Source organism: Alligator sinensis, unplaced genomic scaffold (genome assembly GCF_000455745.1).
Source record: "Alligator sinensis unplaced genomic scaffold, ASM45574v1 scaffold26_1, whole genome shotgun sequence".
Classification (NCBI taxonomy): Eukaryota; Metazoa; Chordata; order Crocodylia; family Alligatoridae; genus Alligator; species Alligator sinensis.
The window spans coordinates 557233-585160 of record NW_005842448.1 but is presented as its reverse complement, the minus strand read 5'-3'; the positions used below and the strand labels follow the sequence as shown (position 1 = coordinate 585160).

The window sequence follows — 27928 nt, the reverse complement described above, 5'->3', positions numbered from 1 at the left end:
GCCAGAGGGCACATGACATGGGCCTTCCCTGGGGACAAGTAGCAGTAGCACAAAGTGTGCCACTGCTCTTGTCCTCAGGGAGCCAAATGTCCATGCTCATCTGAATGTGGCCATGAAATCCTTTCCAGCCCTATGATCCTACAATTAATTAGAAACAACTGGGGCTTTTTTTTTTTTTAAAGTAAGACAGGAGGGAGAACAAGAGTGAACTGGAGCAATTCAGCAGAACACAATTGCTGAAGATTCTGCATTTCTATTGCTGAAGACTCTGTTATAGATTTATTTTACCTTCCCTTAGAGTTTTATTTGTGCAGATGAGTACATGTTACAAAATTTACTCTGATGGACTATTTCATGATTGCTCCTTTTACCATTCAGATTATGTACAAAATCTGTTATATATGATGGGTTCAAAACATGACACAAAGCTAGGTTAGAGTTCAAAATAAAGGCCACAATTTTATTAAAAGGAACCAGCACTTTAGATTGACTTTAGATTTCTTCACTAGCAAACTAATTACATAACATGGTTTGATGACAGAATTCTGCAGTTCCTGTAAGAAGAGAAATTTGGTTCTATCTGATATTTTTTCTACACAAAGTAATATATCAGGCAACCTTCTAAAAAGAAATTGTAGTTCCTGCCAGTGATAGATGAAAGCAGTATACAGCTGTCAATCAAGCTTTCTTCCCAGCTAACTTTCAGATATTTTCCCTACTCCCCTGTGAATTGTTGTGAATGTTGCCAGCTTAAGGAAGGTAAAGGGAAAAAATAGATAAGAATATGAAGCAGGGAAAAGAAAAGAGCAAAAGAAGATAAATTCCCTAATGCCATAAGCCTTCCAAAGAGAAGACAAATCCCTACTAGCCTAGAACAGTAAGCAGCACCCTTGTTACAAATGATATGGTATGAGATCAGTCTGGTCAGGATTGGCATGGTTATTAAAACTAGTCCACATATTTGTCTTGCACATTTTCTCAGACTGGCTTTCAAAAGATGTATGGTTACTATCTTCTTAACCATACAGCTTTTAAAATGGGTTTGGATATAGTCATAAGCATAGCTGGGAAGTTTTGTGCCCTGGGCAGCAGGGGTACACAGGGAATCAACAGCAGCCAAGGTGTTGGTGGCAATGGGCTGACAGTGGCAAAGGCTACTGGTAGTGGCAAAGTCAGAGCACTATGAAATACCACACAGCAGTACAAATGAGCTCCTAATTCAGAACGGCTATCACAGGTAATAATATTAAAAAGTGACTTTACCAGTAATTAGAGAAGGAGTTGAATTTTGAGTGATTCAAGGGTTTAAATCATTAATACTTAGAGGAATGTTTTACGATTACAGGTTGCGATTCACACTTTTTCACAGCTGCAAGGCGCACTGCTGTGTGGGTTCAGTCATGAATACCACTGTGAGCCTGCACTGGGGAGTAACATGATGAAAATGCAATGAAAGCAGGTGAAAATATTTCACCTTTTTTTTCCCAACAACCTTTCTTTGGTCTCTTTTCCTTTAAATGGCTTTTCATTTTAAAATGTCATTTAATTTTATTTAAAAAAATATAAAAACATAAAAATGATCAAATTCAAAATAGTCAAAATGGAATAGAATATGTCATTTATCCTGCAACATTTTTGACTTTCTGGTTTGCAAATTAAAAAAAACCAATGTTCTCAATTTGACCCAAAGCAAAAATGTTTTGAATTGTTTCATTGGTAGTGAACCAAAAAAAATGCTGTTTTCCCAATAGTAGCCAAGTACCCATTTTTAATCAGCAGGGGCTGCCTACTGTGTATCCATCTAATCAGAGCTTGTATGAGAACAGAAGAGCTGAGGGTATACTACTTTCTGGAGGGCACCTTGTGGGAGTAGATAGACTCTTTGAGTAAATCTTGCACCAATAGCAAAAGGGCTTGCACAAATTACTGTGCCCTGCAGAACACAGAAGAAACTGTTTCCGAGTCACAGTCTAGTCACAATCTTGCTTCTGAAGCAGTGAAATTCAGCCATGAGTTGGGTTGGACTAACTTTACTATCCAGCCGTTGGCCAGAATGGAAATATGATTCAGTGCACATCACATTTTTAGGGACCATATTGATACTTTTACTGAGCTACTGAGAATAACATTTTTATCAACCTGAATGAACTCCAGAAACTTATCTCCAATCAAAGACTATATGCTTGAATTTGATCCATATTGTCCCATACATTTGGGTATACAGTCCTTTCTAGAGGATAAGATAGTGGACACTTTGTCTGAGTACCCCATTTGGGTCATTTTCAGAATCAACCAGTAGTGTAAGGAGGGGTGAGTACACAGGCCATAAGCCCCACGCACTTCTTAAGGGGGATGGAGCTAGAAGGAAGCCAAGGGGACAGGTGCCTCACCCTCCCATCCTCCATCAACCCCTGTCCCTTGCATCTTGTGTTTTCCTGCAGCAGAGAGAGCAGTGCAGCTGCAGCAGTAGCTCAGCAACGTGAGTGAGGGCTGCGTTAGAAAATGTAGTTTCTGCTTCTGGAGGAGATGTCACCTCCTTTTTCTGCTGCTGAAAACCATTTTCTGTTTGGGTGCTTGACATGCATATTAGCAGGGAAAAAAAAGGAGGTGACATCTCAGCAACAGAAAACCTCTGGTTGCTTCTCTAGCCCTCTGTTCTACTGCTGCTGCTGTACCATCCAGCTGCCAGAGCCACAGCTTTGTACTGCCCAGAGGACAGCACTAGCCAGTACACCTCTGGATTTAACTTTAAAAGATGTTCTGTACAAGGGCCTGGTTTCAATTTAAGTCTTCAAATACTCATTTTCTTGCCTATTCCTCGTACAAGTATTGCTTTCAGGCTTTTAAAGTTTTTACCCCATACCTAAACTCTGTTCTGGGTACATATTCAAAAAATTAAAACTTAAACTTCGAACAATAAGCAACGCAACGAGAACTCCACTTCGGATAAATCATCAGGAAGTACAATAAAGTGGTTGTACTCCTATATTTAAAAAAATGGATTACCCGCAGAGTAGCTGCAATGCATTCACTTCAAAATGCACTTAACTGCATAATCATTTCCGATATACACACACGCCCCAAATTCCAGCTGTATACATTCAGTAACACTAGAAATGAAGAAGGCACTTTCATATTCAAAACCAGCATGTGTTCTGCTCCTCCTTAAAGAATTACACATTATGCCCAAAAGAAGAGCTGCTACATACTGTATTCTTAATTGACAAATTACACATCTGTGCAATAAATTAAATATTTTCAAATGTCATATGCTATTAAAAACATAAGCAAAACTCTAGATTTACATGAATTAATATACAACTAATTTATGTTAGCAGTTGGATATGGGTTATATTTGCAGGTTATATCTTAGAATTTGTTTGAAAATGAAAGCCGTGTAAAAGTTTTCATCGTTTTTTTGCCTTCAAAAAAGTACAGTTCCATCAAAAAAGTACTGTTCAGTTGGCAGAAATATTTCATAAATGTACATAATGAGGAATTTACATCTACACATCACCGTATGGTGACATAGTGACGCGCTACATCACCGTACAGCGTGTTACAGTGATGTAGCGATCACATAGGTCTACACATGATCACCAGCTATGTCACTGGATATAGTGCACTGCTATGGCAAAATAATTGGGAAATCTAAGTGTGCACCATCCAAATAGTGCAGTAATTTCCCATATTGTGCCATGCTTTAGCACTTCCTTTGCAAGTGCTAAAGCATGGCAATCTGCAGACATACCGAATATAACCTAAATGCTTTGACGGCGGTGAGGGAGAAGGTATTCTGAAAAAGTTAAGAATTTCTTTTCAATGCTGCAAAAATGAAAATGTTTTGATTTTTTAAATTGAAAATTCTTCCTTTCAAAATTTTCTCTAATTAAAATTATAAGAATGTTTTTGTGATTGAATTCTGAAATTATTTTGGTTGACCTGTCAGTTTGCCAATATTTATTTTTTTAAACAATCATTTCAGGTCAGTTTGAGATTATTTTCTTTTTTAAATAGTTCAGCTGTAACTGTAAAATAAATTATACAACTGTACTTTCAACTGCTGTGTTGGTATTTTCCAAAAAAAAAATAATTCCATAATTAGTTTTCATACCAAAAGGAAATACATTGATGATAGCACTATGATAGTACTCCTACTACTACTAGAGGAAGCAAGTTATCCATAAAATTAAGTAAACAATTCTACCATAACTTTCTTGCCAGACAGGACAGACAGAACAAAAGAAAAAACTAAGAGAAAGTGTGTAAAAAAAAGGCGTGTGTTAATTTCAGTTTTTGTTTTTTTTAATAATACTTGCATAGATCTGGAAAGTTAGTTCCCTCTTTCTGCTGCACTAATGGGCTAGGGACAGACATTACACATAAACAGGTTTAAGTTATCAAAAACCAATTTAAACCTGTAAGAGAACAGAAGTTCAATGCCTGTACACCTGTTTCAAAATGATCAAAACCAGTTTAAGATACACCTGGATGGATGCAGTATCAAACCTAACTGATTTAGGTTAAACCAGTCTATTGAACTTCTGTCCAACATCCCCTCTGAACTCAAGTTACCTTGCTGTTCTCCAGCATCCCATATTCCTTTGCATGCCCATGCTGTCTGTCCCACCCTCTGGGCTGTCACATTGCTGGGGCAGAAAAGGCTCTGCTCCTCAGCCCTGTGTGCTGCCTGTGCCTGCCAGTTGAGGTACAGGGGGAGGGGACTGGGGAAATGAAGGCCCCCCACCATGTGCACCCCTCAGTTGTGCTTGCTGGGGACTGGGGAGGAGGGCAGGGCTGAACCATGGTGTGGGGGCCTCTGCTCCCCACCTCCTGATGCTGCCCAGCTTGACTGACAGCTGGCATGGCTCTCAGCCCTCCTCCTGCCTGCCTGCGTCAGCTGAGCTCAGCAGGGCAGGGTGGAGACTGAGCGTGTGCAGGCTCCCCCCAGCTGTGCTTGCTTGCGTCTGGGGGTGCTGAGGCCAGGGCCACAGAGTGGGGGCTCTGCTCCTCCCCATTGCCCACAGCTGCCCTGCTCAGCTTATGGAGAGGCAGGAGATGGGATGAGAGCTCTGCCAGGACTGTCAGCACAGGCACTCAGCACTGGAAGCAGTGGAGGTAGAGACCAAGAGCCCCCACCCCGTGTGCCCAGCCCCAGGCCCCCAGACCTGAGCAAGCACAACTGGGGGGAGCCTGCACTCCCTCACCCTTCTCCCTGCCCTGCCTGGCTCAACTCACACAAGCAGAGAGAAGCAGGGCTGAGAGTTGTTCAGGCTGTCTGCCAAGCCAGGCAACATCAGAGGTGTAGGTTAGCAGAGGCCCCCCCGACCCTGTGGCCCAACCCTGGCCCCCTCCCCCATCTGTCCTCCATCCACCACTGATAGGACTACTGGTGGGGGAGAGGATGACTAGGGCTGGAGAAAAGGGTCCTCCTGGGAGGCATGTGAGAGCACCCCGTGCCTTCTGGCCTGGCCGGTGCAAGCATCTGCATGCCCCTGCCCTCCCACTCAAGAGTGAACATGTGTTCACTCTCAATTCAATCTATGCAGTTTACAGAAACCTGGGTAGATTGAATCAGTTCCACCTCAGGCTTTCTGAATATCTGTACTTAGCCCTGGAGGTCTTCAGGACTGAATCTCTGATCTTGCACACCTCTTCAGATAGGATTGAAGGTAAACCTTCTGCTAGAGCTATCAGAGAATGCAAAGAAATGTTTTCCTACGTATTCTACATGTGCCTGTTTATGTTCATGAGAGGAGAGAGACAGAGTGTGGAGAGATGGGAGTAGGAAAGGACAAAAGAACTGTGTGTTAACCCCAACATTCCACCCCCCCCCCACTTTCATTTCTGCAGTTCACCCAAAGTACCTGGAGCTTTTATTTATTTATTTTTTAAATAAGAAAGCTTCAATCTCTAAGCTTCAGTCAGCAGCCTATTATATCATTTTAGTCTACCAAGTACTAACTAACCAAATACACCTTTTGGACATTAGTGTGAGTTTCAGGTGTCAAAACTGGAGAAATAACTTGTTTCATGAAGCACCTTGTCTTTTTAAATACAAATACATATTTGTTTATATATATATACATACACACACACACACACACATATATATACATACATATATACATATACATATACATACATACATATACATACACACACACACACACACGCACACAAACTCTTGTCTTTTTGAGGCTGTCTTTAACTATAGAAAAGTTACTAATATTCCATAATGCTAGTTTTCTGTTTAATTCTAGCTTTCTTTTCAGAGAACTTTTCAGAAGCTCAAGCATGTGCTCAGTCAAAAGGGTAAGATTTTCCCAGGGGCAATGAAGCTCTCTTCACTTAGTCATGTCCATAAATGAGATGTTTTATCTCAGTAACTGTAAAAGTAGGCAGCTTTAGAATTTGCCCAGCTAGCTTAACGTCGGGAAACTCTCACTGAGAGACAAGAACACCAATCAAGGGCAACAACATTACTGTGGAGCCATGGTTCCCTATGGCTGTCTCTCTTTTCTCTTTACTTTGCAGTGGATATTTTGTCTATTTACCTTTTTGAAAGATGCTCACAGAGAAAAGATGCTCAAAAGCCATCCACAAGATTAATTAGAGGGCAGAGTGAAAGGAATAGGGGAAGCAGAGTGGGTCTATTTCCCTTTGATATAGCCAGTTATCAAAGAAGGAAAAAATATATTATTGACCCTATTTTAAATGACTGTTAAAATCGTGATTAAGTTTCCAGCACAGTATGTGTGCACAGTATTGTTACAGAAGCTTGAAAATGCAGAAGCTCTCCTACAAGGGCTTCACAACTCAAATTAAATATGATAACATGAGGAATGGCCACAGGCACAACAACAGACAAGGGAAAAGGAGATTACATTAAATGAAGATAATGTAGTTTGCTTGGTTCTGCATGTATCTGGCAGGTTCAGAATTTTTACTAACACAAAAAGATAAAACTAGGTATAAGAGAAAGTGTGGAGTGTTCTGGAGCAGAGACCAGCAGCAGCAGATGGAATAAAATAAATTACTAGTAGTTTTTAGGGGAACTTGAAAAGTGAAGGTCCTTAATGCACTTAAATAATGAGGCCGCTCCATATAGAGTGTATAATAATGGCTAAGAATCTCAAGTGAATCACTGAGGTAGAGAAGAAAACAAGGGGTATGTACAAACATCCACCATACCCCATCAAGGTTAGGCAGCTCACTTTAAGCTGCCTAAACCTAGAATGGGGTAGCATGCACAACTGTTTACCACTGCCAGAAGTGATGCAAGCAGCCCAGAGTAAGTAACTGAAGGTGAGTGGTAGGGTCCACAAGCAGGGGTTGGTGAATTTGGGAGGAGGTGGTGGGTCTCCCTGGGTGGGAGCTAGTGGTCCTTTGGGAGGGATTGTCTGGTTGGTGGGGGGAGGCAGAAAGTGGCCCAGACAGTGTCAGGGGGTAGGAACAGCATAGCCCTGGGGTCAATGCAAGTGGGTGGGCTTTCCCAGCCCTGAGGCTTTTCTGCAAACATGTAAAGGATTTTGCTAAATCAGGTTAACCCTTTCTTGCCCTAAATTATTTCACCTCCTGAGGTGAAATGGCTTACATTGGGTGTGCCAATTTTTGACTGACTTAATCCCTGCAAATGCCGGCACAAGCAGGCATTTAGATCAAGCTAACCTCGGATAGGTTGATTTATATGTAAGACTTGTACATACACAAGGTGAGAAAAGTCATAAGAGGAGAAGGGCCTGAAAGAAGAGCAGGAGGGTACAGGTGCAGAATTGTGAAATGTCTTAAAGGTGAAGATGAGAATTTTGGACCTGATATGCAAACTCATGAAATAATCTGAGGTAAGGCTAAATTTGTTTGGAACAGCATGACAATAACTGAACTTTAACTAGAGAGGGCAGAGAAGAAGGGCTTATGATAATACAAAATGAAAAAAAATAACCATGGGGTAAACCAAGATTTTATCAAAGGACAGCAGGAGCAGAATTTACAAACATTAGAGCAGGAAGTGTGATGGGCTTTGGTATATAACTGAATCAGTGGCAAATATTATGCTGAGGGAAGAAAGGCAGGCATCAAAATGCAGATTTGCACAGAAAGAAGGATAATGGAATTGTCAAGGATGTGGCAAAAAACAGTAAAAGGAGACTGCTTAAGCAGCAAAGTTAAGAAGATATATTTTTACATGTTAATGAAAGGTCTTGGGTTATACACTTATGTGATTGCTAGGATCAAATAGTCTGCCCCAGGAAAATGTACAGGGTTCTGAGGAGTGATGTGAATCAAAAGAATATGTTCATCAAATGAAAGCTCTCAAATGACTGGGACAAGCTCTTCTACTACTTCTACCATCAATGATACCTGACACAGTCATTGTTTCAGTGAATTTAATGTATGGCTTTAGCATGTCATCTGATATTCCATCTGATCAGTTATTTTAAGATAGCACTTTAAAAGTGATCTTTGTCCAAATTTTGTTGCTCTGCATTAGAGGGGTGCTCTCCTATTAACTTGAACTTCTGTCACTCGCTGAACTTAAGAACAAACTGAATGTTCAGTAGTGGTGCCGTTGCAGCAAGAAGCGATGAACTGATTTTTCCATATATGACAGCCGTGTCTTCAGCTTGATTAGGACAGAACAATCCATTTTTCAACTTCATATAAATCAATGAATCTTTACTTTAGGTTCCCAAGTAGAACATACGTTTTTGACAATTTGTTCTGCACACTGATGACTAATGGCTGGTGTTTGGACATATGTGAACAAAAAATTTTAAAAAGGACAGAGAAAATACAAATTGTTCTGCCCGGGAGCCCATCACCAAGATTTATAATAATACATCTAACCAGAATGTGCATCAAGGCAGCCAGTTAAAATACAGAAATGACAGCTACAGATATTGGAATTTGTACCTTCATTACTGTATAAGATCCATGTATGCATGGACAGAATAACTTCTCTTTGTACTGCCATCCAGAAATACTTTTACAATATAACTTCTCTTTGTACTGCTATCTACAAATACTTCTACAAAATACTGATTTTGTGCACACTTTCCTGGTACACTTTTTTCTTGATGTTTATTATTCATAATAAAAGCTAAGAAATATAAAAAATCAGCTGCACTGATTCAGCAAATTACCATGGACACATTTAATAGTAGATTCCTTTAACTTAAAATAAATACATGATTTTTGTTAAAAGTCAACTTCCTTTAATTACACTGAAAACATAGGCTTCTTTATATTATTAGACAGATTGCCATTCATTTGGTTATAGCTATATTTATTTCCACTATCGTCAGCTAACATCAACACTGTATTACTTTATCTTGATTTACAGTGGGAACAAATTATCACTTTTCTATAAATTTTATGTCTAGGTTGGCCCAATTAAAAGCATCACATGCTCCTTGCTTTGTTTGTACAATTAATATGTATAAATACTTTGCTTACCCTTAATCTCCAATTATGATAAACTACACATTTTCATTTTAGGCAAGCTTTCCCCGTGCTAAAGCTGCCTAAATCTCCTCTGAGTTATGAAGATAACTTTGGAAATAGAGGGAATTAGTAGATAGAGTTCCTCTGAGAGGGGAGTTCACAGAAAAAAGAATACAAAGAGGATGAGTGACTCTTAGGGGCTTGATAATAGAACAGAGAGACAAGAAATTGCATTAAAAGAAAAAAAAAGGATGAATAAAGAGAAAAATAATCCAGTATGGATAAAAATTAAAACGAATTATAAAATATTATGACCTAAATCATGCTCCCCATACCCCACTTCTTTGGGCAGAGGAGATCTGCTATTAATGTAAAGGGCCTCAGGTGACTGAATGGCACCATTTGACCATCTTGCCTTAGTGGCATCCTTCTCCTATCAGAGTCATGCTGAGGGTAGGTATATAGACTAGAAGAATCAGAAGGGTGGAAAGATTGATAGATATGATGAACAGCCCTACAAAGCTCACCTAGAAAAGATAATACATAGTTTTAATAGTTGTACTACCTTTTATTGATGAGCAACACAATCCTCCCAACCTCCTGTGATTCTAGAGGTTCTTGGCAAAGTTAATGGTAGGTTGGCTCCTGTAGAGTCACACTCACAGGAACTGGAGTGGGGAGTGATTGTGGAGCCAGAATCTCTACTTCACTCTTTGTGATTTTCCAAAGTTAAGTTTACTCTTTCTTTACATCCTTGACCAGACAATACGGTATAGGAAAATCACCATGAGGATTTCCTAATGGAGATTCTCCACCTCCCCCCAAAACTCTTCCTCAGTGTGACTTTGGTTGTTCTCATGTTAAACCTATGCACATAAGGAATAAAAGAGAGAGGCCAGAACGTTTGGTTATATCATGTTAAGTCCAATGTAACTGAAGTGAGAATGGTGGTGGAAAAAGAGGGAGAGAAGAAGGGAGGGAGGAATGATTACCTCCACCCCCTTTTATCACATGAACCACCAGAGTAGATGAGAAGGGACAGCAGAGAGTGCTACAAATATATTTAGGAAAATAAAAATAAATCCTTTACTGAGGGAGGGAACCTGACTAAAAAATAATCTGACTATATTTCGTAATTTTTCAGACTGAAAAGTTCTTCATGAACTAGTGGATGCTATGCAATGATCGAAAAGAGTGACAGGAAGGTGCCCAAGTTGATCTGCATGAACTATTATACTGCACCCGATTTACCATTCTTACATAGTGCACCCTTTATGAATCCGGTATGCAACCACATATATACTGAGCAATACTATAAGGTCTATCATTTAACTTGCCATGTTACTTAAATATAAGGAGTATGTGTCAGATGTCTGCAGTTCTAATTCTAGATGTGTAGGAATACACAGTGGGGAGGGGAGGCTCCCACATTTGTAACATAAAATGTTGGTAGTGTTGAAGTTAAACTGGATAACATGCCAACTATGATGCCACACACAGATTTCAGAGATTGCCATCAAGTTGTTTCAAGGTACTCAGATCAATAGGGTTCAACTGACTGAAATTGAAAGACACAAGGCAGCTTATGAAACATTCTCTGATATAAGTATATTGTACAGTTATGGCTAACATAAAAGCCATCATGATAAAAGAGATAAAAAGGGTCACGCTATCACAAATTATCACAAAAAAACTCTGACAAAATACACAGGCCACTTACATTTCAGCATTTGCTATTAGTGGAAACACTTACTCCATCAAAGGGAGACATCAGTGATTCGGCAATGCAGTCAGCATCTAATAAAACATTGCCTCTAGCTTTTAAAGGGAAAATAGTTTTGGTGCATATGAGAGAGTCCACATTGAGTAGGAGAGTGTTCCAAAGAGCCCATCATTACTTGTGTCACTAATCTTAAATAAAGTAATGATGAACTTCAGCAGCATGAACAGTATTAATCTAAATGGTGCTTTTGACAAATTGCAGTTCAACAACAGAGCCAAAACTGACTAATCACAAAAAGCTTAGAGAAGTATTTATTAAAAACACATTAAACTGCCACCTAAAGGTAACTTGAATCCTTAGTGAATGATGCTGTTGGCTATCTTGCAAACACCAGAGAAACTCATCCATTTGTTCTATGTGAATTACTTTTAAAAATGGGACAGTTATTTTTCATTTCAGTGACTATAGGACCCACATTGGCATTTTTATTTTATGTTTGGTAGTTCTGAAAAATCTGTAATATTTTAAGAGCAAGGTAAAAAGATATTGTAGTAGGTGATGCAACAAAGCTAATGCACTCATCCTTCTCTCTGAAGACCTGTTTTCAGTTCTAAGCTGTAGAAATCACCCACCCCTCCCTAGCAGGTGCCATTATAGCGTCTACTGTACTTTTGTTGCATCAAGCTATTCAAAGTTCATCACAAGTGCCTTATTCTTCAAACAATGCATCAAAACAGATTAGTCAAAACAATCCTAAATCAGTGAGAATTTTTCCATTTTATAACTAAAAGTATTATGAAATAAGGTTCCTAGACATAATTTTAATGTAAGGCCTGATTCCCCGGCATCTCTCCAATCACCTTGCATAAATAACTGAGAATATTTATTATTAGGCTTTAAACTGTGGGAAGAAAAATATACCATCTTGAATAGAATGGAGAGAACAGAAATAGAAAGAAATAGCATTACTGTCTGGGATGTTTAAATTTTGCTTAATATATGACTTACAATCCTTCTGCAAACAGTTATATCTGAACAGAGTGCTCTTGAAGCAATTATGTGTAAACCAGTTCCAAGTATAGTGTGAAATACATTTCTTTTTCCAGTTGCTTACTTAACAAGGTGTTCTCCACACATTTAGATACATTTTCTTACTGAACTTATTAACACAGAAACCATCTCATAAAAGAAAGGAGACCTGATTCCTACAACTAAATATGTAGATAGATGATGCTGGCTAAAGCATAATTATACTTGAATTTGTTTCTTGTCATTCTTCCATTTGTTTTGAAACAGTTGCAATTAGTTGGTTGAAACAATATGAATACTTTATTTCAACAAGGTATTTCCTCATTTACAATATTTAAAGGGATGTACTCACCATGTACAATCAGGACATACTCTGTGCTGTTTTGGCCAATAGGGTTTGTTGCTTCACATCGATATGTACCATTGTCCGTTTTGTTTAGGAAACTAATGCTTAGATCCCTACCACTGACAACCATTCGTTCTGGATCTGGTAGCTCTCCTCCATCCTTTGTCCACAATACTGGTTCTGGCCTGTTGGATCCAAACAAACAGAATATGTCAGACAGAAAAATTGGAATCAGTGTATAGATAGAAAGAAACATTCTTGCATAGAGCGATTTTTTTCCCCTGAACCATGCATATTAGTATTTAATTAGCATGTTTTATAAAGAATTTCAGTGTTTTGTTTTGTTTTGTTTTGTTTTTTTTAAAGAAGTTCTGTAATTGTATACGTATGCTAACAAATAGAAACAACCCACAATCATGGACTTTCCTTTGACATGAAAGATAAACAATAAGTCAGGCTCCAGAAATAAATGTTCTTTTCTTAAAAATAGGAGGTTAAAAATAAAATATAAAAAATACTTATTTCCTTAATGTTTCATCATGGAAATATAGCAGGTTAAGGGATTATCCTGACAAAGAGGATAAGAAACCTAAATAGATTAAATTTATTTCACCCTGTCTGAATTTCAAATTAAGCACTGTCAGGAAGTTGAGAAGACATGCAAGATTCTGACTTCTGTTTATGAAACCAACACCAAAGAGAACAGCAGAGTGCAAATGGGCATAAAAGACTTCTATACTAGTAGTACATCACTAGCACCTGAATACAGACTTAGACCAGAGGCGGGAAGTCAAGTAGAACACTAAAAACAGTGACTTTTGGCATATGTTTGGGAACTGTCTCTCCACCTTCCCACCCACTTCACATTTATGATCAATATACCTGTTGATTAAAAAGAGCAAAACTGCTTAAAAGGAAATTTAAAATGGCTTATTTAGTAAACTGTATCTAAAATGAGAAATAATTTATTCAGTATAATACCTTAGAGGAGGATATCTACAAATAATCTTAAATACATAGATTGAAAATTTTCACTAAAATTCTTTTTCCAAGAAATTCTCTTTTCCTGACAAAACTGGTTCGTGTTTAAAAAGTGTATCCCATTTAAAGAAATCATCTTTTGTCTATAAATGCTAATAAAAAATCTGGATCTGAAATACCACCAAGGTGATTCATGTTCCCATTCTGCTCTATGGGCTGGTCTCTTCACTTGAAATATAACTTTCATAAAGTAATATGGGAAACAATTCCAATATTAGAGAAATATTTTAAGGACCTGGTTTCCTTTAAGCAGATGCTCAAATCCTATTTACTTTTTGCTCATATTCTTAAATTTCATTAAACACTTTCTTGAATATTGCTGGACCAGGGTACATGCTTAAGTAATAGGCTGAATTTTGTTTCAGGTGTTGCATATTCAAATATTCCATGAATTATAATGACAACATCCTCTTTTAAGTCCACATTGTAACTGTAGGTGATGTGATCTTTTCTGTAATGCACCATTGATTGCTATTTTGTTTTTCTTGCTTTAAATTACTTATTCCATAAAATCTCCCAAATTTTACTACAATTTTATTTTATCATAAAGGGTACAAGTAATTTGTACACATTTATCATAGCCGTCATACTTGTGCTATTTTGTTCAAGTCTTGTTTCACCAGAGTTGGAGTTATTATCTAGGTCAACAGCTCTTCAGAACTCAAGAAAACATTGACATTCATGTTCAAATTCATTCAGTTTTAGGAAAACCCTCTGTAAGTTGTGCTTACTGTTAAGTACACACTTAAATACCATAACTAATAAACGTTAAGTGCTTCTTTAAGCATACGTTCTTGAATCAAGGCTGAAATACACATATAGAAAAATCCCAGGCCCTCATGTTAACACAGATAATTCATATAACGGCATATACAGCTAAATAAAACAGCTACTTCAGAATGTACTAAAGAAGTGCGCACACAGCTTAGACCACTGAGACCTGATTTACTTCAATTTACTAACAAAGGTGGAGCAGTCCAATTTTCTATCAAAGTTGTCATTGCTTCCCACTTACTAATTTTCTGAGAGCTGGTGTTCCCAGGAGTAAGAACTCTGAAGTGTTTCAACCAGAATGTACATTATTACTTTAATAAATGCATTTTAAAGCATCCTTCTTACACTGATGACTTATATAAGTAGAAATCTTCATTGAAACTAGGAGGAAAGCCCCGAGGATACCAAATAACCACCAAATGTATGCTTGGCCATAATTCACTCAAATGATTTTGTTATGTCTAATAAATGGTGATTATACAATTCATTGGAGACCCAAGAGTAAAGAATTAGAATTCTGTATTGACTAGGTGGCTATAATTTAACTTGTATAATGCTCTGATAGAAAGAAAAACCTTCTCTTTCCAGTTCCAGTTTGAGAGAAGATGATGTCTATTTCCAGGGCTTGTATGTTTGATATTCTACAGTATCAGGTACACAGTATTTATAACACGTGACTACATTCACAAAAGGCCATAGGGTACAACCCCAAAATAGAGCTTGATTGAACAGGGTGGCAAAGAACTGAATAAGTCTTAGCACTGACCAGAACGAAGAGTCTATAACACTGTGCCAATTATTTATGATTACTTATAGCAGGGATATCAAAGATATGGCCTGTGGGTTGGATCAAGCCTGTGGAACATGTGACACAACATGCTCCGAGGGCAGCTGGGGCACCCCCTGATTGCTACCTTAGTTCTGTCCTGCAGTTACTGCAGCCACTCAGGGTCCCACCCTCATACCTCACCTTGCCATACCTTGATAATATTAATAAAGACAGGAGGCTGCCCCTAGAGGCTGGTGAGCTCCGGATGCTCTTTCCAGTTTTCCACTCCTCTGTGGGCTTGACTTGGCCCAAATGACTTGGGGCTCTGACTCAGTGTTTCTTTATAGCTCAGACCCCTCTGATCCTAATTGGCCTAAGGGCTAAATTCATGGCCTATGTCCTCCCCAGTAGCCATGCCCATACCTCACAGATGGTATTTGATCACTTTGGAGGGGTTCCCTGACCCCACCATAACATTTGGTCTCTTGGGCCTCAAACCTTTGCTGGGCTTCATCTTTCCCACTTTTGACTCCTATTCTCTGACTGTTACTCCTCAGCCTAAGTCCGCTGTGTCTGACCTTGGCCAGGGGCCCTGGTCTTGCCCTTCCTGGGCTCTTCAGCCCACTAGGATCCCAGTCCGAGGCACAATTGTTCTTTTGCTGCTCACACTGCAAGAGGCACATACCACTCCAATCCCATGCAAAGGTCCCAGGATGTGTACTACACAGTGCCCACTCTGGCCTACTTGAGGCCTGCACTATACCTGCCCTGTCCAGCCTAGGACATGCATTGCATGATGTTCCTCTTGAGCCAGTCCAGGACACATACCACTTGTGATGCCCGCTCTGGGCACTCTGGGACCCATGCTGTATGCAGCCCCCTCAGCTGCTCGGGGGAGGATGCTATATGGAGCACAGGACCCAGATTGGCCCCACATGGCTGGAGCAAGTACCACATGTGCTGGATCTTGCATTGGAGGGGGTGGGTGGGAAGACAAGGGTCAGGCCTATGAGCCAAATTCAGCATGCAGGGCACTCACCAGTCATCTGGTCTGTGGGATGACACCCTGGCTTATAGTACAATGACAATTAATGATAAGTAATTCACCTGGTCCCCAAAATTATCTCTCTTGGTGCAAATAAATTATAAAAATAGGAGGAAGACTCATCCCAGTCACCTCAACTATGCATTACCCACTCAAATACAGACAACTCCATAAATGAGTCTAAAGGAATCTTATAATTCTGGAATTTCGACACTGTTCAGGTTTTTCTGATATAGTTTTTTTTATAATATTTGAAGAACCACTCATGAATTATAGTTTGTATTTATCATTTGACTACTATTTCATAAATGAGTTCCAGTAAAAATACAATGTTAGTCATGCATTCAGAAGACATTAAAGGATTATAGCTTTTTTTCAGAAAAGTATTTTATTTTAAGAGAAAAGCCAGGAATAGCTGCAAAAAGACAGCCACAATATGAGACAATATCAGAATAAGAACTATGATATTCTTTTAGTGCTAATTGTGCTTAGCATGCAAACCTCCAAAGTGATACTCTTAGAATTGTAGTAACAGAGACGTTGGGGATACTAATCACAAGTAAATTAAAAATAGCCCACATGCAACAAATTAGTACCTAAGAAGGCCTGAACTCTGTAATTTCTCTAAAGAACTGCTAAGTGGACTTAGACTTTGATGTAATTTATGTTTAGTCCTAATAAGGAAGGCCCTTAGGCCTTCATTTACTGACACCTGGGAAGGATCTAAATTCTTGGTGTAAATGAAAGACAGTATTCACTTCAAGTCAGCATGAAAAGTTAATATAAAAATCAAGAGATACTGCAGTTCCTTCATAGATAAATTTAAATGGAACATCAAGATTTAAGTGATGTTCTACAGAGAGTATGGAGGTTGAAAAAAGATTTTCTCAGTAATTAATTTCCAAAATAAGGATAAAATGTATTCAAAATTATAATTTAAAGTGACCCTGGGTGTAGACCCTTACAAAATATTAGTCTATGGGCAGTTATATAGCTTGATAAAAGCATTCAGATGCAGACTTAACTTTAACACATTATTTTAGGCTCCACAACGATCAAAATAATGCTGAGTCGGGGACTGTTTCTTGCCTTCTTCATTCAGTAGAACCTAACTTCAAGTTACTGGTTTTACAGTGCTTTTTTGTTCTTATTTTATTCATTTTTTTGTAACTTTAAATTACTGGTACATGCATTCTCGGGCATCTGAGCATATTCTTTGGTAATACTGTATACGCTGATCAAAATACTACAGTATACTATGTGTATAATATTATATAGATTTATTGCATTGTTCAGAACAGATTATCATTCTAAATCCTTCTCATCTGTGAGTGCTTATTTGTTTCTATTAAAGTTTGTTGCTCTTTTCTGGGCTTCTGCATAAAGGAGAGTCATGTACAAACTGGGCTTTGTTATATCTTAGTATACTGCTCTCAAATAGATGCTACTATGTAGGGTCCTTTTCATACTAATAACAAATGTTTGGTAATACATGTTTGCAGGATCCACCCTCAAAAGGCTCATATGGATAAGAGTAAGGAGGATATAAGATGAATTTCTGCAATGCTAACAAGCAAGTAAATTAGTTTCTAATATTTTGTCATTTCTTCTGTGGGATAATGACTATAAACCATTCAAATAGCCCTGCACTTGCATTCTAAGAAGTCTCTACTGAGAAGTCTCCAGTGAACAAAGAAAAGAGCCTTTCAATGTCTTCCTCACCATATATGTCTTTGTTGAAATTCCAATACAGGTTTTACAATTACCTCAGTGGAATGGTTACTTCTATTCTTCATTAACTTTACCTTTGTCAACCACATCATGAGTCAGGCTTTTTCATTCTTCAATTAACCACTAACATCAAAGTTTAAAGCAGGAGAGAAGCTCTTGTTTGCAGATATTCTCGACAGTTTAATGAGCTGTGGTGCCAGTTTGGGGGCATTTAATCAAAAAATGTTGAGAACCATATGCTCAATCCTTCTGTAAAAAACTGGGTGAATGGTTCTTATTTTGTGAGAGAAATATTGTGCATTTTTTTGCCCAGATATAATTTGGGAGCTCAAAAACCATGTGGAATCTATACCCCTCTGTGAAATATATACCCCTTAAAATAATAAGTACCTGATTTCTTTCTTTTAAAAAAATACAAATCAGTTATTTTAATATTCAAAACTTGCAACTCTCTCAAAAGACATAAGGCATGTTGAAAAGATTTATCACACCATATCCAAAGGTATTCAGAACATATAAGAATTAAATTGCCAACATATGTTAAAATGAGGTAGCAACAAAACATAGACTTCTATGCTTTGTGTCATAAAAACCTGACAGAATCCTACAGCAAATAGGCAATCTGTACAGCAAAAAAACTGCTGCAGGTAAAGTAAATTACAATGATTTATGTCCTTGAAGAATTACTTAAACAGGGACAGTAAACAGGTGACAATAATCTCATAAAAATGTTTCAATAAGAGTAGTCACTTTCCCTCTACCCTGCAAGAAAGATAAAACTGAGATAACAAAAGGAACCCAAACAAATGCACTCATTATGCAGAAAAGAGAAAGAGAGTATACTAGGATGAACAATTTATCCTTGACATGGTTACAGGGCAAATTACAATTTAAATCCCTTTTGTCCCTCTCAAATGCAACCTTGGGTGACTAGTGCCTTGTACCTTTCTCTGCAGTATAGCTACTCTCAGGCTGAATCTCTGGTCTGAAGTCCCCCTATTTCCCAAGCACATTAACCTGATAGGCCCAAATGAATCTGGCAGCTGTACACCCTCTTCCTCCAGGAGTTTGTGACAGCCCTGATTAAAGTGACTCAGAAATAGCATCTTCAGATCAAAGAATTATTTATTCTTTCACCTAAAGGTACAAAGCAAAACAGGCAAAGAGGATTAAACAAAAAAAGTTCTATATACATATTTTTCCTTAACTACATTTTAATCTTACCTTGCAAAAATTGGTAATTTCCCTTTAGCCAAGTCAGTGCTCATTTCTGACATGAGAAGTAGATTGTCCTGCTCCTGGCATATTTTGTCTTCCTTGTCAGGCAGCTTGCAACCTCCCTCACAACACATTCAGTATCTTGAAGGTTTATATCACCTTTAGTCCTACATTTACAGCCTTGGAAACACAGGTAGGTAATTTTGCTGATTTCAGATAGGTAGTATATTCTTTTTTGATGGCCAAACAGAGAAGTGGATAGCAATGGTAGTTAGAAGGCAGGGCAGGGCGGCACTTTATAGACTATCCCATTTGGAAAGGCATGAGTTTTCATAGACTACAGCCTACTTCCTGATACTATAAATAGAGTTGGAGATAGTAGAGGTACTAAACAGAAAGGAATAAAGTTAGTTAAATGCAAAGGGGGTGGGGGGAGAGATCAGAAGGGATAAACAAAGTGGCTAACCCACTGAGGGACATCGGAGTTATAAAAATTAGTCCAGGTAAGTAATAATGAGATAAGAAATCCGTCACTGTTGAGACCATACTCAGCAATCTGGTCTGTGGATGATTTCTTGTTCTGCAATCTTATGTTCAAGTCGGTTTCTAAAGTTTTGCTGTTTAAGAACAACTACTCTGAGGTCAGTGATAAAATGTCCAGAAGAACCCTGCTCTCTGCAACTCCGTTCATAGCATCTGATAAAGTAGGCTGTAGCCTATGAAAGTTCATGCCTCTTCAAATGAGTTAATCTATAAGAAATCACCCTACCCTGCCTTCTGTGAAGCCGTTTAACTAGGCTGGTTTCTTTTTGCTGCTTATTTCCAATTTGCTTTCCCTTACTTGAACCCTGTCAGGCAAGCAGGATAATATTAAACAGATAATCATAAAGATGCTGATACATACACATGTCCACACACACGTACGCTGTATAAAAGGCACTCCCCATAGTTCTATCATTCTTCACAATTCTATTTATATATTTATAAATGTATATATAAAAAGAATTAAAAATTGCCATGAGACATTTTGGTTAGCTTTTTAATACCATAAAATGGAAAGCAGAACACCAGATGTCGTGTGATACCTGTTTCTTTTTTCTTTTGGTTCTACTTAAATTGCTAGACTCCTGGTCTGAAAAAAGTGAAGACAGATGGTAGGATCAAGGGACCCAGTATACATATGTCTAAAGGGGCATAGGTGGGGAGAAGGAGGGAGAGCCATATTCATAGATCATGTATAGACATCCCTTTTCTCCTTCAATCGTTGCTGCTCTCCAAGAGAAACCATGAGTGTACAGATATTCAGGATTTTTTTCCAGAGCAAAAATAGCTACTCCAGGAGAAAGTTAACCTGGGAACAACCAGGATTAAATAAGTCCCAGAAGAGTTTCTCCTGGGAGAGAGAATGCTTGTACACGTTACTTCTAAGGCCATGTGTAGATGAAACAAGGGACACGTGTGCATGACACTTTAAAGCGGGCTAACCGCTTTTGCGCCGCTTAAATGGTGTCAGGGTTATACGTTGTATTGCATATTAATTCTAGCCTCTGTAGCAAATTCAGCGGCATAATGTACGTTAAAAGATTTGGGGCACAGGAAACTAAAACTCATCTGAGGAGTTTTAGTTTGCTGCCATTACAGCCACGGAGCAAAGCACCAGGCTCTGTGCAAGTCAGGAGCTCTACAGGAAGCCCTGCAAGCAGCATGGCCCAGGAAGACAGGAGTGGGAAGCCTGATTTCTGCACCCCCCGTCCCTTCACCCTGGAGCCTGCCTGCATGCCTGAGCTGCATGGGGACCTAGTGCTTTCCTCCACAGCTGTGGTGCCCCCCCAAAGCCACCTGAGCCAGGTGGCTGTGGGCAGGTGCCGCCGCTGCCACAGAGGGAAGCACCAGCCCCGGTGCAGCCCAGGGATTGCTCTGCCTGCTGGCAGCTCACCCTCCCTTCCCCACTGCCGGAGAGGCAGGTAAGTCAGCGGGGTATGTGAATGACACCGGGGTTTAAAGGGTCCTAAATTGAAGTGGTGTTTTTAAAAACCCACCTCTTCAATTCAGGGCCCCTGTTTCATCTACACATGCTAAGAAGAGAAACCACAGCACAGCACTCCAGCATACTCTGCTCCTGGTCCCGCCCCCTTCCCTTTGTAAGAGTCACTGGACCTGGACTCTTCTGCTCGAGACAATCAGGGAGTAGAAATGCCCCCTTCACAAGCCTTGCATTGTGCTGCAGGGAGAGACATCCTGAAAGACATTGTTGATCTATCCATCAGGGTAGCCCTGTGCACTGCTGCCATCTCTCAACAGGCAGACTGACTGAGCCTGCAGAGCTTGCTAATGTATGTGCAAAAAGACCCCCTAGTTGTGCAGTGTCATCATTGCAAGCTCTCTGCTCTTCAAGGGCTCAGTATTAAAATGTCTGCTCATGTGTCTCTGGGCACATCTACACATGCATTAATGCACTGTAATTACTGTGCATTAAGTTTAGTACCTGTAATAATAGGTACTAATTCAATGCACAGTAACTGGTGCTACTGAGTAGTAGTGCTGGTGCACACCTTTCTAGTGATGCTAATGCACAGTAGACTAATTCTACTGCACATTAGCCCAATAGCACAGCTTTTGCCGTGATGTGCTAATGTGCAGTAGCATTAGTCAACTGGGCATTTAGCATCTTATATAGACATGCCCTCTGGATACATTTTTCAATTGGAAAAACAAACCTGGGAGTGCTCTCCCAGATCATTTGAACATGTATACACAGCCATATATAAGAGGCACCCATCACCATAGCACCTGAAAAATATTTAAAATTATTTATTATATTTATTATGCACCTATTACCACAGGATGTGAATGAGTAATACATTGAATGTGGCAAAACATGAAATCAAACTGTGAACATCTGGCTAACGGCCTATTTTCATCATTCCAGTATCCCATAAATAACTGACCAATACTCCCTATTCTAGTAAATATTTGACTAAAAAGCATTTTTCTCAAACACATTAAATTTTTCCAAATAAAACATTTTTATCAGTCAAGTTAGATGTTTTATTTTACCATATTCTGAATAATTTTCCCCTAATTGCATTTGTTACTTTAAGTAATTTTACATGAGGGTACAGAAAAAACAGACAAATTATACCAAGTTAAAAGAGGGCGGGATATTTACACTGCCAGCTGATCCACTAAAATACTTCTGCATGCCTACCTCATTCCCAAGTAAGTAGAAGCTAAATAGAAACAATTTGCCTTTTAACAAAATTACTAAATTACTACTGTTTAGCTTCTATTAAATGTGGGATAAGAATAAAAAATTACCAAAGATCAAAACCAATGAATGGTAATTCTCCTTTATATTTTTATTTTTTGTTATACAGCATATTGTATAGTATATTATACATATATGTATGTGCATATATCTGTGCTATATGTTTACACACACATATATATATATATACATATGTATATGTATGTGTGTGTATACACACATATATATGTTATATATGTTTTGTCCCTTTGTCTAAACTCTGAATCTCTTAGTTACTGTTCATTATTTTGCAACTCTAAAATATATTTCTTTATATATATTTTTTTTCTCATTCATGCCACAGATATTAAATTTACCGTTGTCACCATAAAAATAATATGCTAGATCCCGGAAGAACTTTTAGACATACAAGTTGCTTTCCTTCTCTTTTTCCTCTGCTTTTTACTAATGTATCTGAAGGAGACTTCTATTGACAGCATATCTAAGAGGTATATCAAACTAGAATACAAGTTTATTCTCAGCCAGAATGCCATCTGACCTGAGAAAAAAATGCAATCTTTGTTGTATTTCTTAATTTGAATCATTATTATTCCTCAATTTAAAAACACTCAATATGAAATGAGGCTCAATCACCAAATGAAAAAAAAATATATTTCCTTTATAGAAGGTTCACTCTGTATATATTACTTTGGAATTTGTTTGATAATCAAACAAGCAGAAGATGGCAGAAATGGAACCTAATCTTTCTTTACACATTGACGTACAACTTAAACTTGTTTCAATAATCCAACAATTTACAAGAACTTTCAAAACATTTTTTCCCTAGATTAAGATTCATAAAATGTATCCCACTCATAACTAATTTAATAGCTAGTAAAATGAAAGCCTTCTTAAAAGTCAGGATAGGTCTCCTCTAAATTAACAAATTTCAGATTTTGTTTTTTTGGGGGGTTCCCAGTTATGTTTAGAGGTACATTTTAATGTTAACAGTTCTTTCTTATAATGATAATGTAAACTATTCCTCTAGTGTACATTTCAGTATTTAATGTAAATTGTTTCTAAATCAAATAATCATTTTCCTTATCGTTAATATACTGTAAGCCACCTTTTCTTTGCATTCTATTGCTTTCCATTTTTTTCTATAGCTTTTCCCTGTGGAGATACGGAAGGATGATTACACTGCAAAAATGAATTGAGAAAATTTGCATCATGGTTCTCCACAATTATTGGATTTCAGTGGATGTGTCCATATGTGCAAATGTTGCAGGGTGGATTTACTCTACAGGAAAATACATTGGAGAGACCAAACAACAACTGCTCACCAGAATGAATGCACACCAGAAATCTATTAAAGACAAGAATACCCAATCCTGTGGGGCACATTTCTCACAAGGAAACCTCTTTCTCTCCAGTCTCTCAGTTCTAATTCTCAAAGGGAATTTACAAAACACTTCCCAGAGACGAGCCTATGAACTTCACTTTATCAACCTCCTGGATACAAAAAATCATGGACTAAATATAGACATTGGATTTATGACACATTATATCCTGCCTGACATCTGACTCCCCAGTACCTCCCCACTGTTCAACTGCTACATTCATCTCCCTTTTCTCTCTCCCACCCCCCAGCCTGCCTTTCACCCACTGACTCCTCAATTTACATCTTCACTCACTGGTTTTCTTGCATGCAGACCAGCCTCTGGCCTCTTTACTGTTCATTCCATCCAGGAAGAGCACACACCAACTGCAGAGGCTTCCTCAGCCTGGCAAAGGGTTTTTAAACCCAAAAGCTTGCTAATTTTTTCCCCAACTATTTAAGTTGGTCTAATAAAAGATATCAAATTCACCCAAAGAACCTTGTCTACCCTGGGCAGGCATCTACATATGCGGGGATACAGGACCAGATCTATTGCTCCTGGCAGCAGTCTACTCCTGCCTCCTCCAGCCCTGCACCAACCCTCTGCAGTAACCAGGAGGACCTATATGCTCCCCCTGGGTGCTAGTCCAGAGGCTGGCTGGGAGCATGGGACCAGGAGGGTGTGCAGATCTTATCTGAGGTGTGCAGATCCTGTCTCCTGGCATGGAGAGGGGCTGGGAGATTGCGCCCTGGCCCCAGGTGGGCTGCCTGCTGCTGAGGCAGACTCTATCACTAAAGCCCAAGCGGGGATAATGTCCTCCTGCCCTGGCAGCAAGGAGCTTCTGTTCCTGGCTCCCAAATTGGGGACAGGGGACTTGAAAAGAGCTGCAGGGGAGGGTCATGTCCCAGCTCCCTGTCCCAATCTGCCAGTGAGGCAGCTAGCAGTGCGCGCCTATCTGGGCAGGCATTCTGTGCGTAGCCAGGGCCTCGCTGCTAGCTGTCCAACTGGCAGATTGGGGCAGGGGGCTGGGACCTGATCCTCCCCTGCAGCTCTTTCCAAGCCCTGTGCCTCAATTACCTGATTTGGGCATGGGGCTGGGACCTGCCCAGCCCCCACCCCCGCCCAGTCCCCACTCTGTGATGCCAGTTGGGGAGCGTGGGCTCAGAGCTCCCAGTAGCTGGGGTACAGGGACGTTGTTCCCACCCAGGCTCTGGTGGACTAGCAGCAGGTAGCTCCAGGGACAGGGAGCAATCTCCTGCCCCCTGCTGCCTGGCTGACCAGGAGCAATTTTGCTCCATTGGCTGTGTACATGTGCCATATGGCACAGTAAGTAATCATGAGGAAATTTGCTATTTGCAGTTACAGGTAGCAAATTTACTTATGATTAGAGCAAATTATTGCACACTAAGCTTCTATGTGTGTAGATGATGATGCTTACTGCACAGTTATTTGCTCTAATCTTGAGTAAAGCATCTCATGTAGATGGATCCAGCAACATCTAGATCACAACGGCTCAGACCACTTAAAAAAAAAATCTAGTTTCAAGCCTTGTATGTAGCAAAGGGTCTGTTCTTTCCAGCTTACACAACCAGAAAGTTTATCCATCAGAATTTAATTAACAGTTCTGCTGAGGTGTGACCCAGAATTGAATATATAGCAGGATCCCAGAGTTGTAATGGCTCTGCAGGACTAACATGAGTAAAACACAGGAAATCCTTACTCCAGAAAGTTACCAAATATGACTGAATACACAAGAGCAGCAGTTTTTGAGTGAGAAGGTACCATTTTCACTCAATATATTTTTCAGAGTAGAAGTGTATTTTTGTAACCACTTCATTTTTTATGACTTTCTCTCTCATAAAACACTTTTAAAAATGTGATGCTTTCTTCCAGTTAAAATTTAACAGCACAAAATATATTGAACGCTTCTTATGTTAATAAGTTTTATAGATGCAAGCATACATTATTTAGTTATATTTTATGGATTAATACCAGGAAACCTTTTATTTTATACCATAACCTCTCCTCTGCAACTAGCATCTACATACTCTTGGTAACATCTCAGTAATTCATACTAATACCAAGCCAAACTCATACATATTTTATATTAGTAAGACATATTCAAGGCAAAGTTAATAAAATATTCAAAAGAGCAGATCCTTTCATTTTCCCCCTCCATTAGTAAAAATCCAGTTGGACAGACATCTGTTTCAAAATGAGTTAAAAATAATTCATTCAAGCTGCTATGAAGCTGAAGAATCTATTTGAAGGCTTAAAAAAATCTAAATGATATCCTATCCCATACTGTATTCCTAGTCTTACTCATTTTGATAAAATGAAATCTAAGAATGATTGCAGTCTTGATTCCAGTGTGTTTGGGTTTAAATAAAAAAATGGAATCTGAATTTTTGGAGATGGTGGGGGTGCAAAAAATGCAGGGTTTTTTATTTGCTCTTGTGTGTTTTTGTTTCTTGGAAGATTGTTTTCTTTCTTAATAACTCCTTAAAAATGTAACAATATTCTTAAGGCTCAGATACTATCATAAGACTCTAGAGGTCCTTCATATCTTGGTTTCAGTTTCTATTTCTGATCTTTTTAATCTTGTCTGTAGTACTTCTTAATACTTCTCATTCCTCTTATTCCCTCTAGCACTCCTGTGAGCCTGTATCTGCTTTCTAACTGCAATTCTTCATTTTTCTCCCAAACAGATTTTACTACTTTTTTTTAGATGTTCAATCTTCTAATCTTCCAGATCACTTGCCTAATACTCCACATTTCTTAAATGATTGTATTTATATCTAATTATTAAACTCTTCAATGGAATTTCTTACATCTCCTGTCAGATTAAATATCAGATCACTGTCTTAATTTATTTCAGAGAAAATGTAACACGTGTCTCCAATAGCAGATATGCTTGCTTTTTTTTCTCATAATTATGATTGGCTCTATTCTGTCAGAGTGCCAATATCTTCCTATTGTTATGTGGTCCCAACAATGTTTTGAGATGATTCTAGATGTGAGTTGGGTTTGAAAAATTAAAATCAATTCCTTAGGTTTAAGAGACAAAAATGATCTACATTCTATTTTTAACCACTTATGATAACATTTTGTTCAAGATGGGAGATGAGCACTGGAGGTCTGAGCATGGGGCTGAAAATAACTCATTCACAATCTATACTACTCTCCCTTGTAAATTCTCCCCCGGATGCACCCTCATCTATCCTGAGATGGTTCTTGATTGAGATTTCCAAAGAAACTTCAGCTTTGTATTTTGGTTCTGTCATACAGGAGTCTGCTGAGACTACCTTACACAACATTTCTATATCATGCCTCCAACAAACAAACAAATAGGAATAGCTGGATATTATATGATCCCATTATCAATCTATGACCTCCAGCTGCTCCAAACAGCTGCTGATCTTTATTACCTGATTCTTTCCCTCACGGTTGTCACCCCTCCTCCTGCTCTCACCACCTCATTGCACTACTGCTGTTTGCTATCTAGAAAGTTGTTGAATCTCCACCCTTTGTTTTAATGTGTGGCCACAGCTTGTACTACTGTCAGAAATCAGAAATAATATGAATATTATTGGAGCTGCCAAGGATAATTAAAATAAAATACAATAAAATAAAAAAGAGTTTTTTTGTATAATGACCTGTGTATATCTTAAACATTTTAACTGAAAAGGGAATAGCAAAGCCCATTTTTTGGTTATTCAAACCAAAAAATACCTCTAACACCTGTTTGAATACATGGTTATAAGTTCTTCCATAGTTTCTATCCTAGTTTGGCCTTGTTTTCTAGCCCCATTCCAAGTAATAAACAGCACCCCCAACCTTAATTTTCGGAAGTCCTTCACCAGGGTCAGTTTCTCAGTTTCTTTCCTTACACTGCTCCATTCACACTGGTATGCCCCATACAGCCGGAGTTACCCACCACTGATTGTTTGATGATATGCTCCAGTAATTCGTTGGATATTAAAGTTAGACTTACCAAACTTCTGATTCCTGAACACCTCCTTGTCCCCAACATTATACCTGACCTTTTATAATTTTCTAGAACCTCGGCAGACTCCAGGAGTTCCCAAAGATAATGGCTGGTGTCTCCCTAACCACTTCAGCCAACTTTTGATTATTCTAAGGCAAACCTCTCCTGTTTTGAAAGTATATAGATTATCT

General features: G+C 38.8%; 1 protein-coding gene across 1 annotated transcript in view; it reads right to left on the bottom strand.

The window, feature by feature from the left end:
• CADM2 (cell adhesion molecule 2) overlaps positions 1-27928 on the bottom strand; it is a 274783-nt gene that overhangs the window by 92912 nt on the left and 153943 nt on the right. Inside the window, exon 7 of the mRNA XM_014523118.2 lies at positions 12552-12730. Within this exon, the coding sequence (XP_014378604.2) occupies positions 12552-12730 (179 nt within the window). The remainder of the gene's footprint in view (positions 1-12551; positions 12731-27928) is intronic.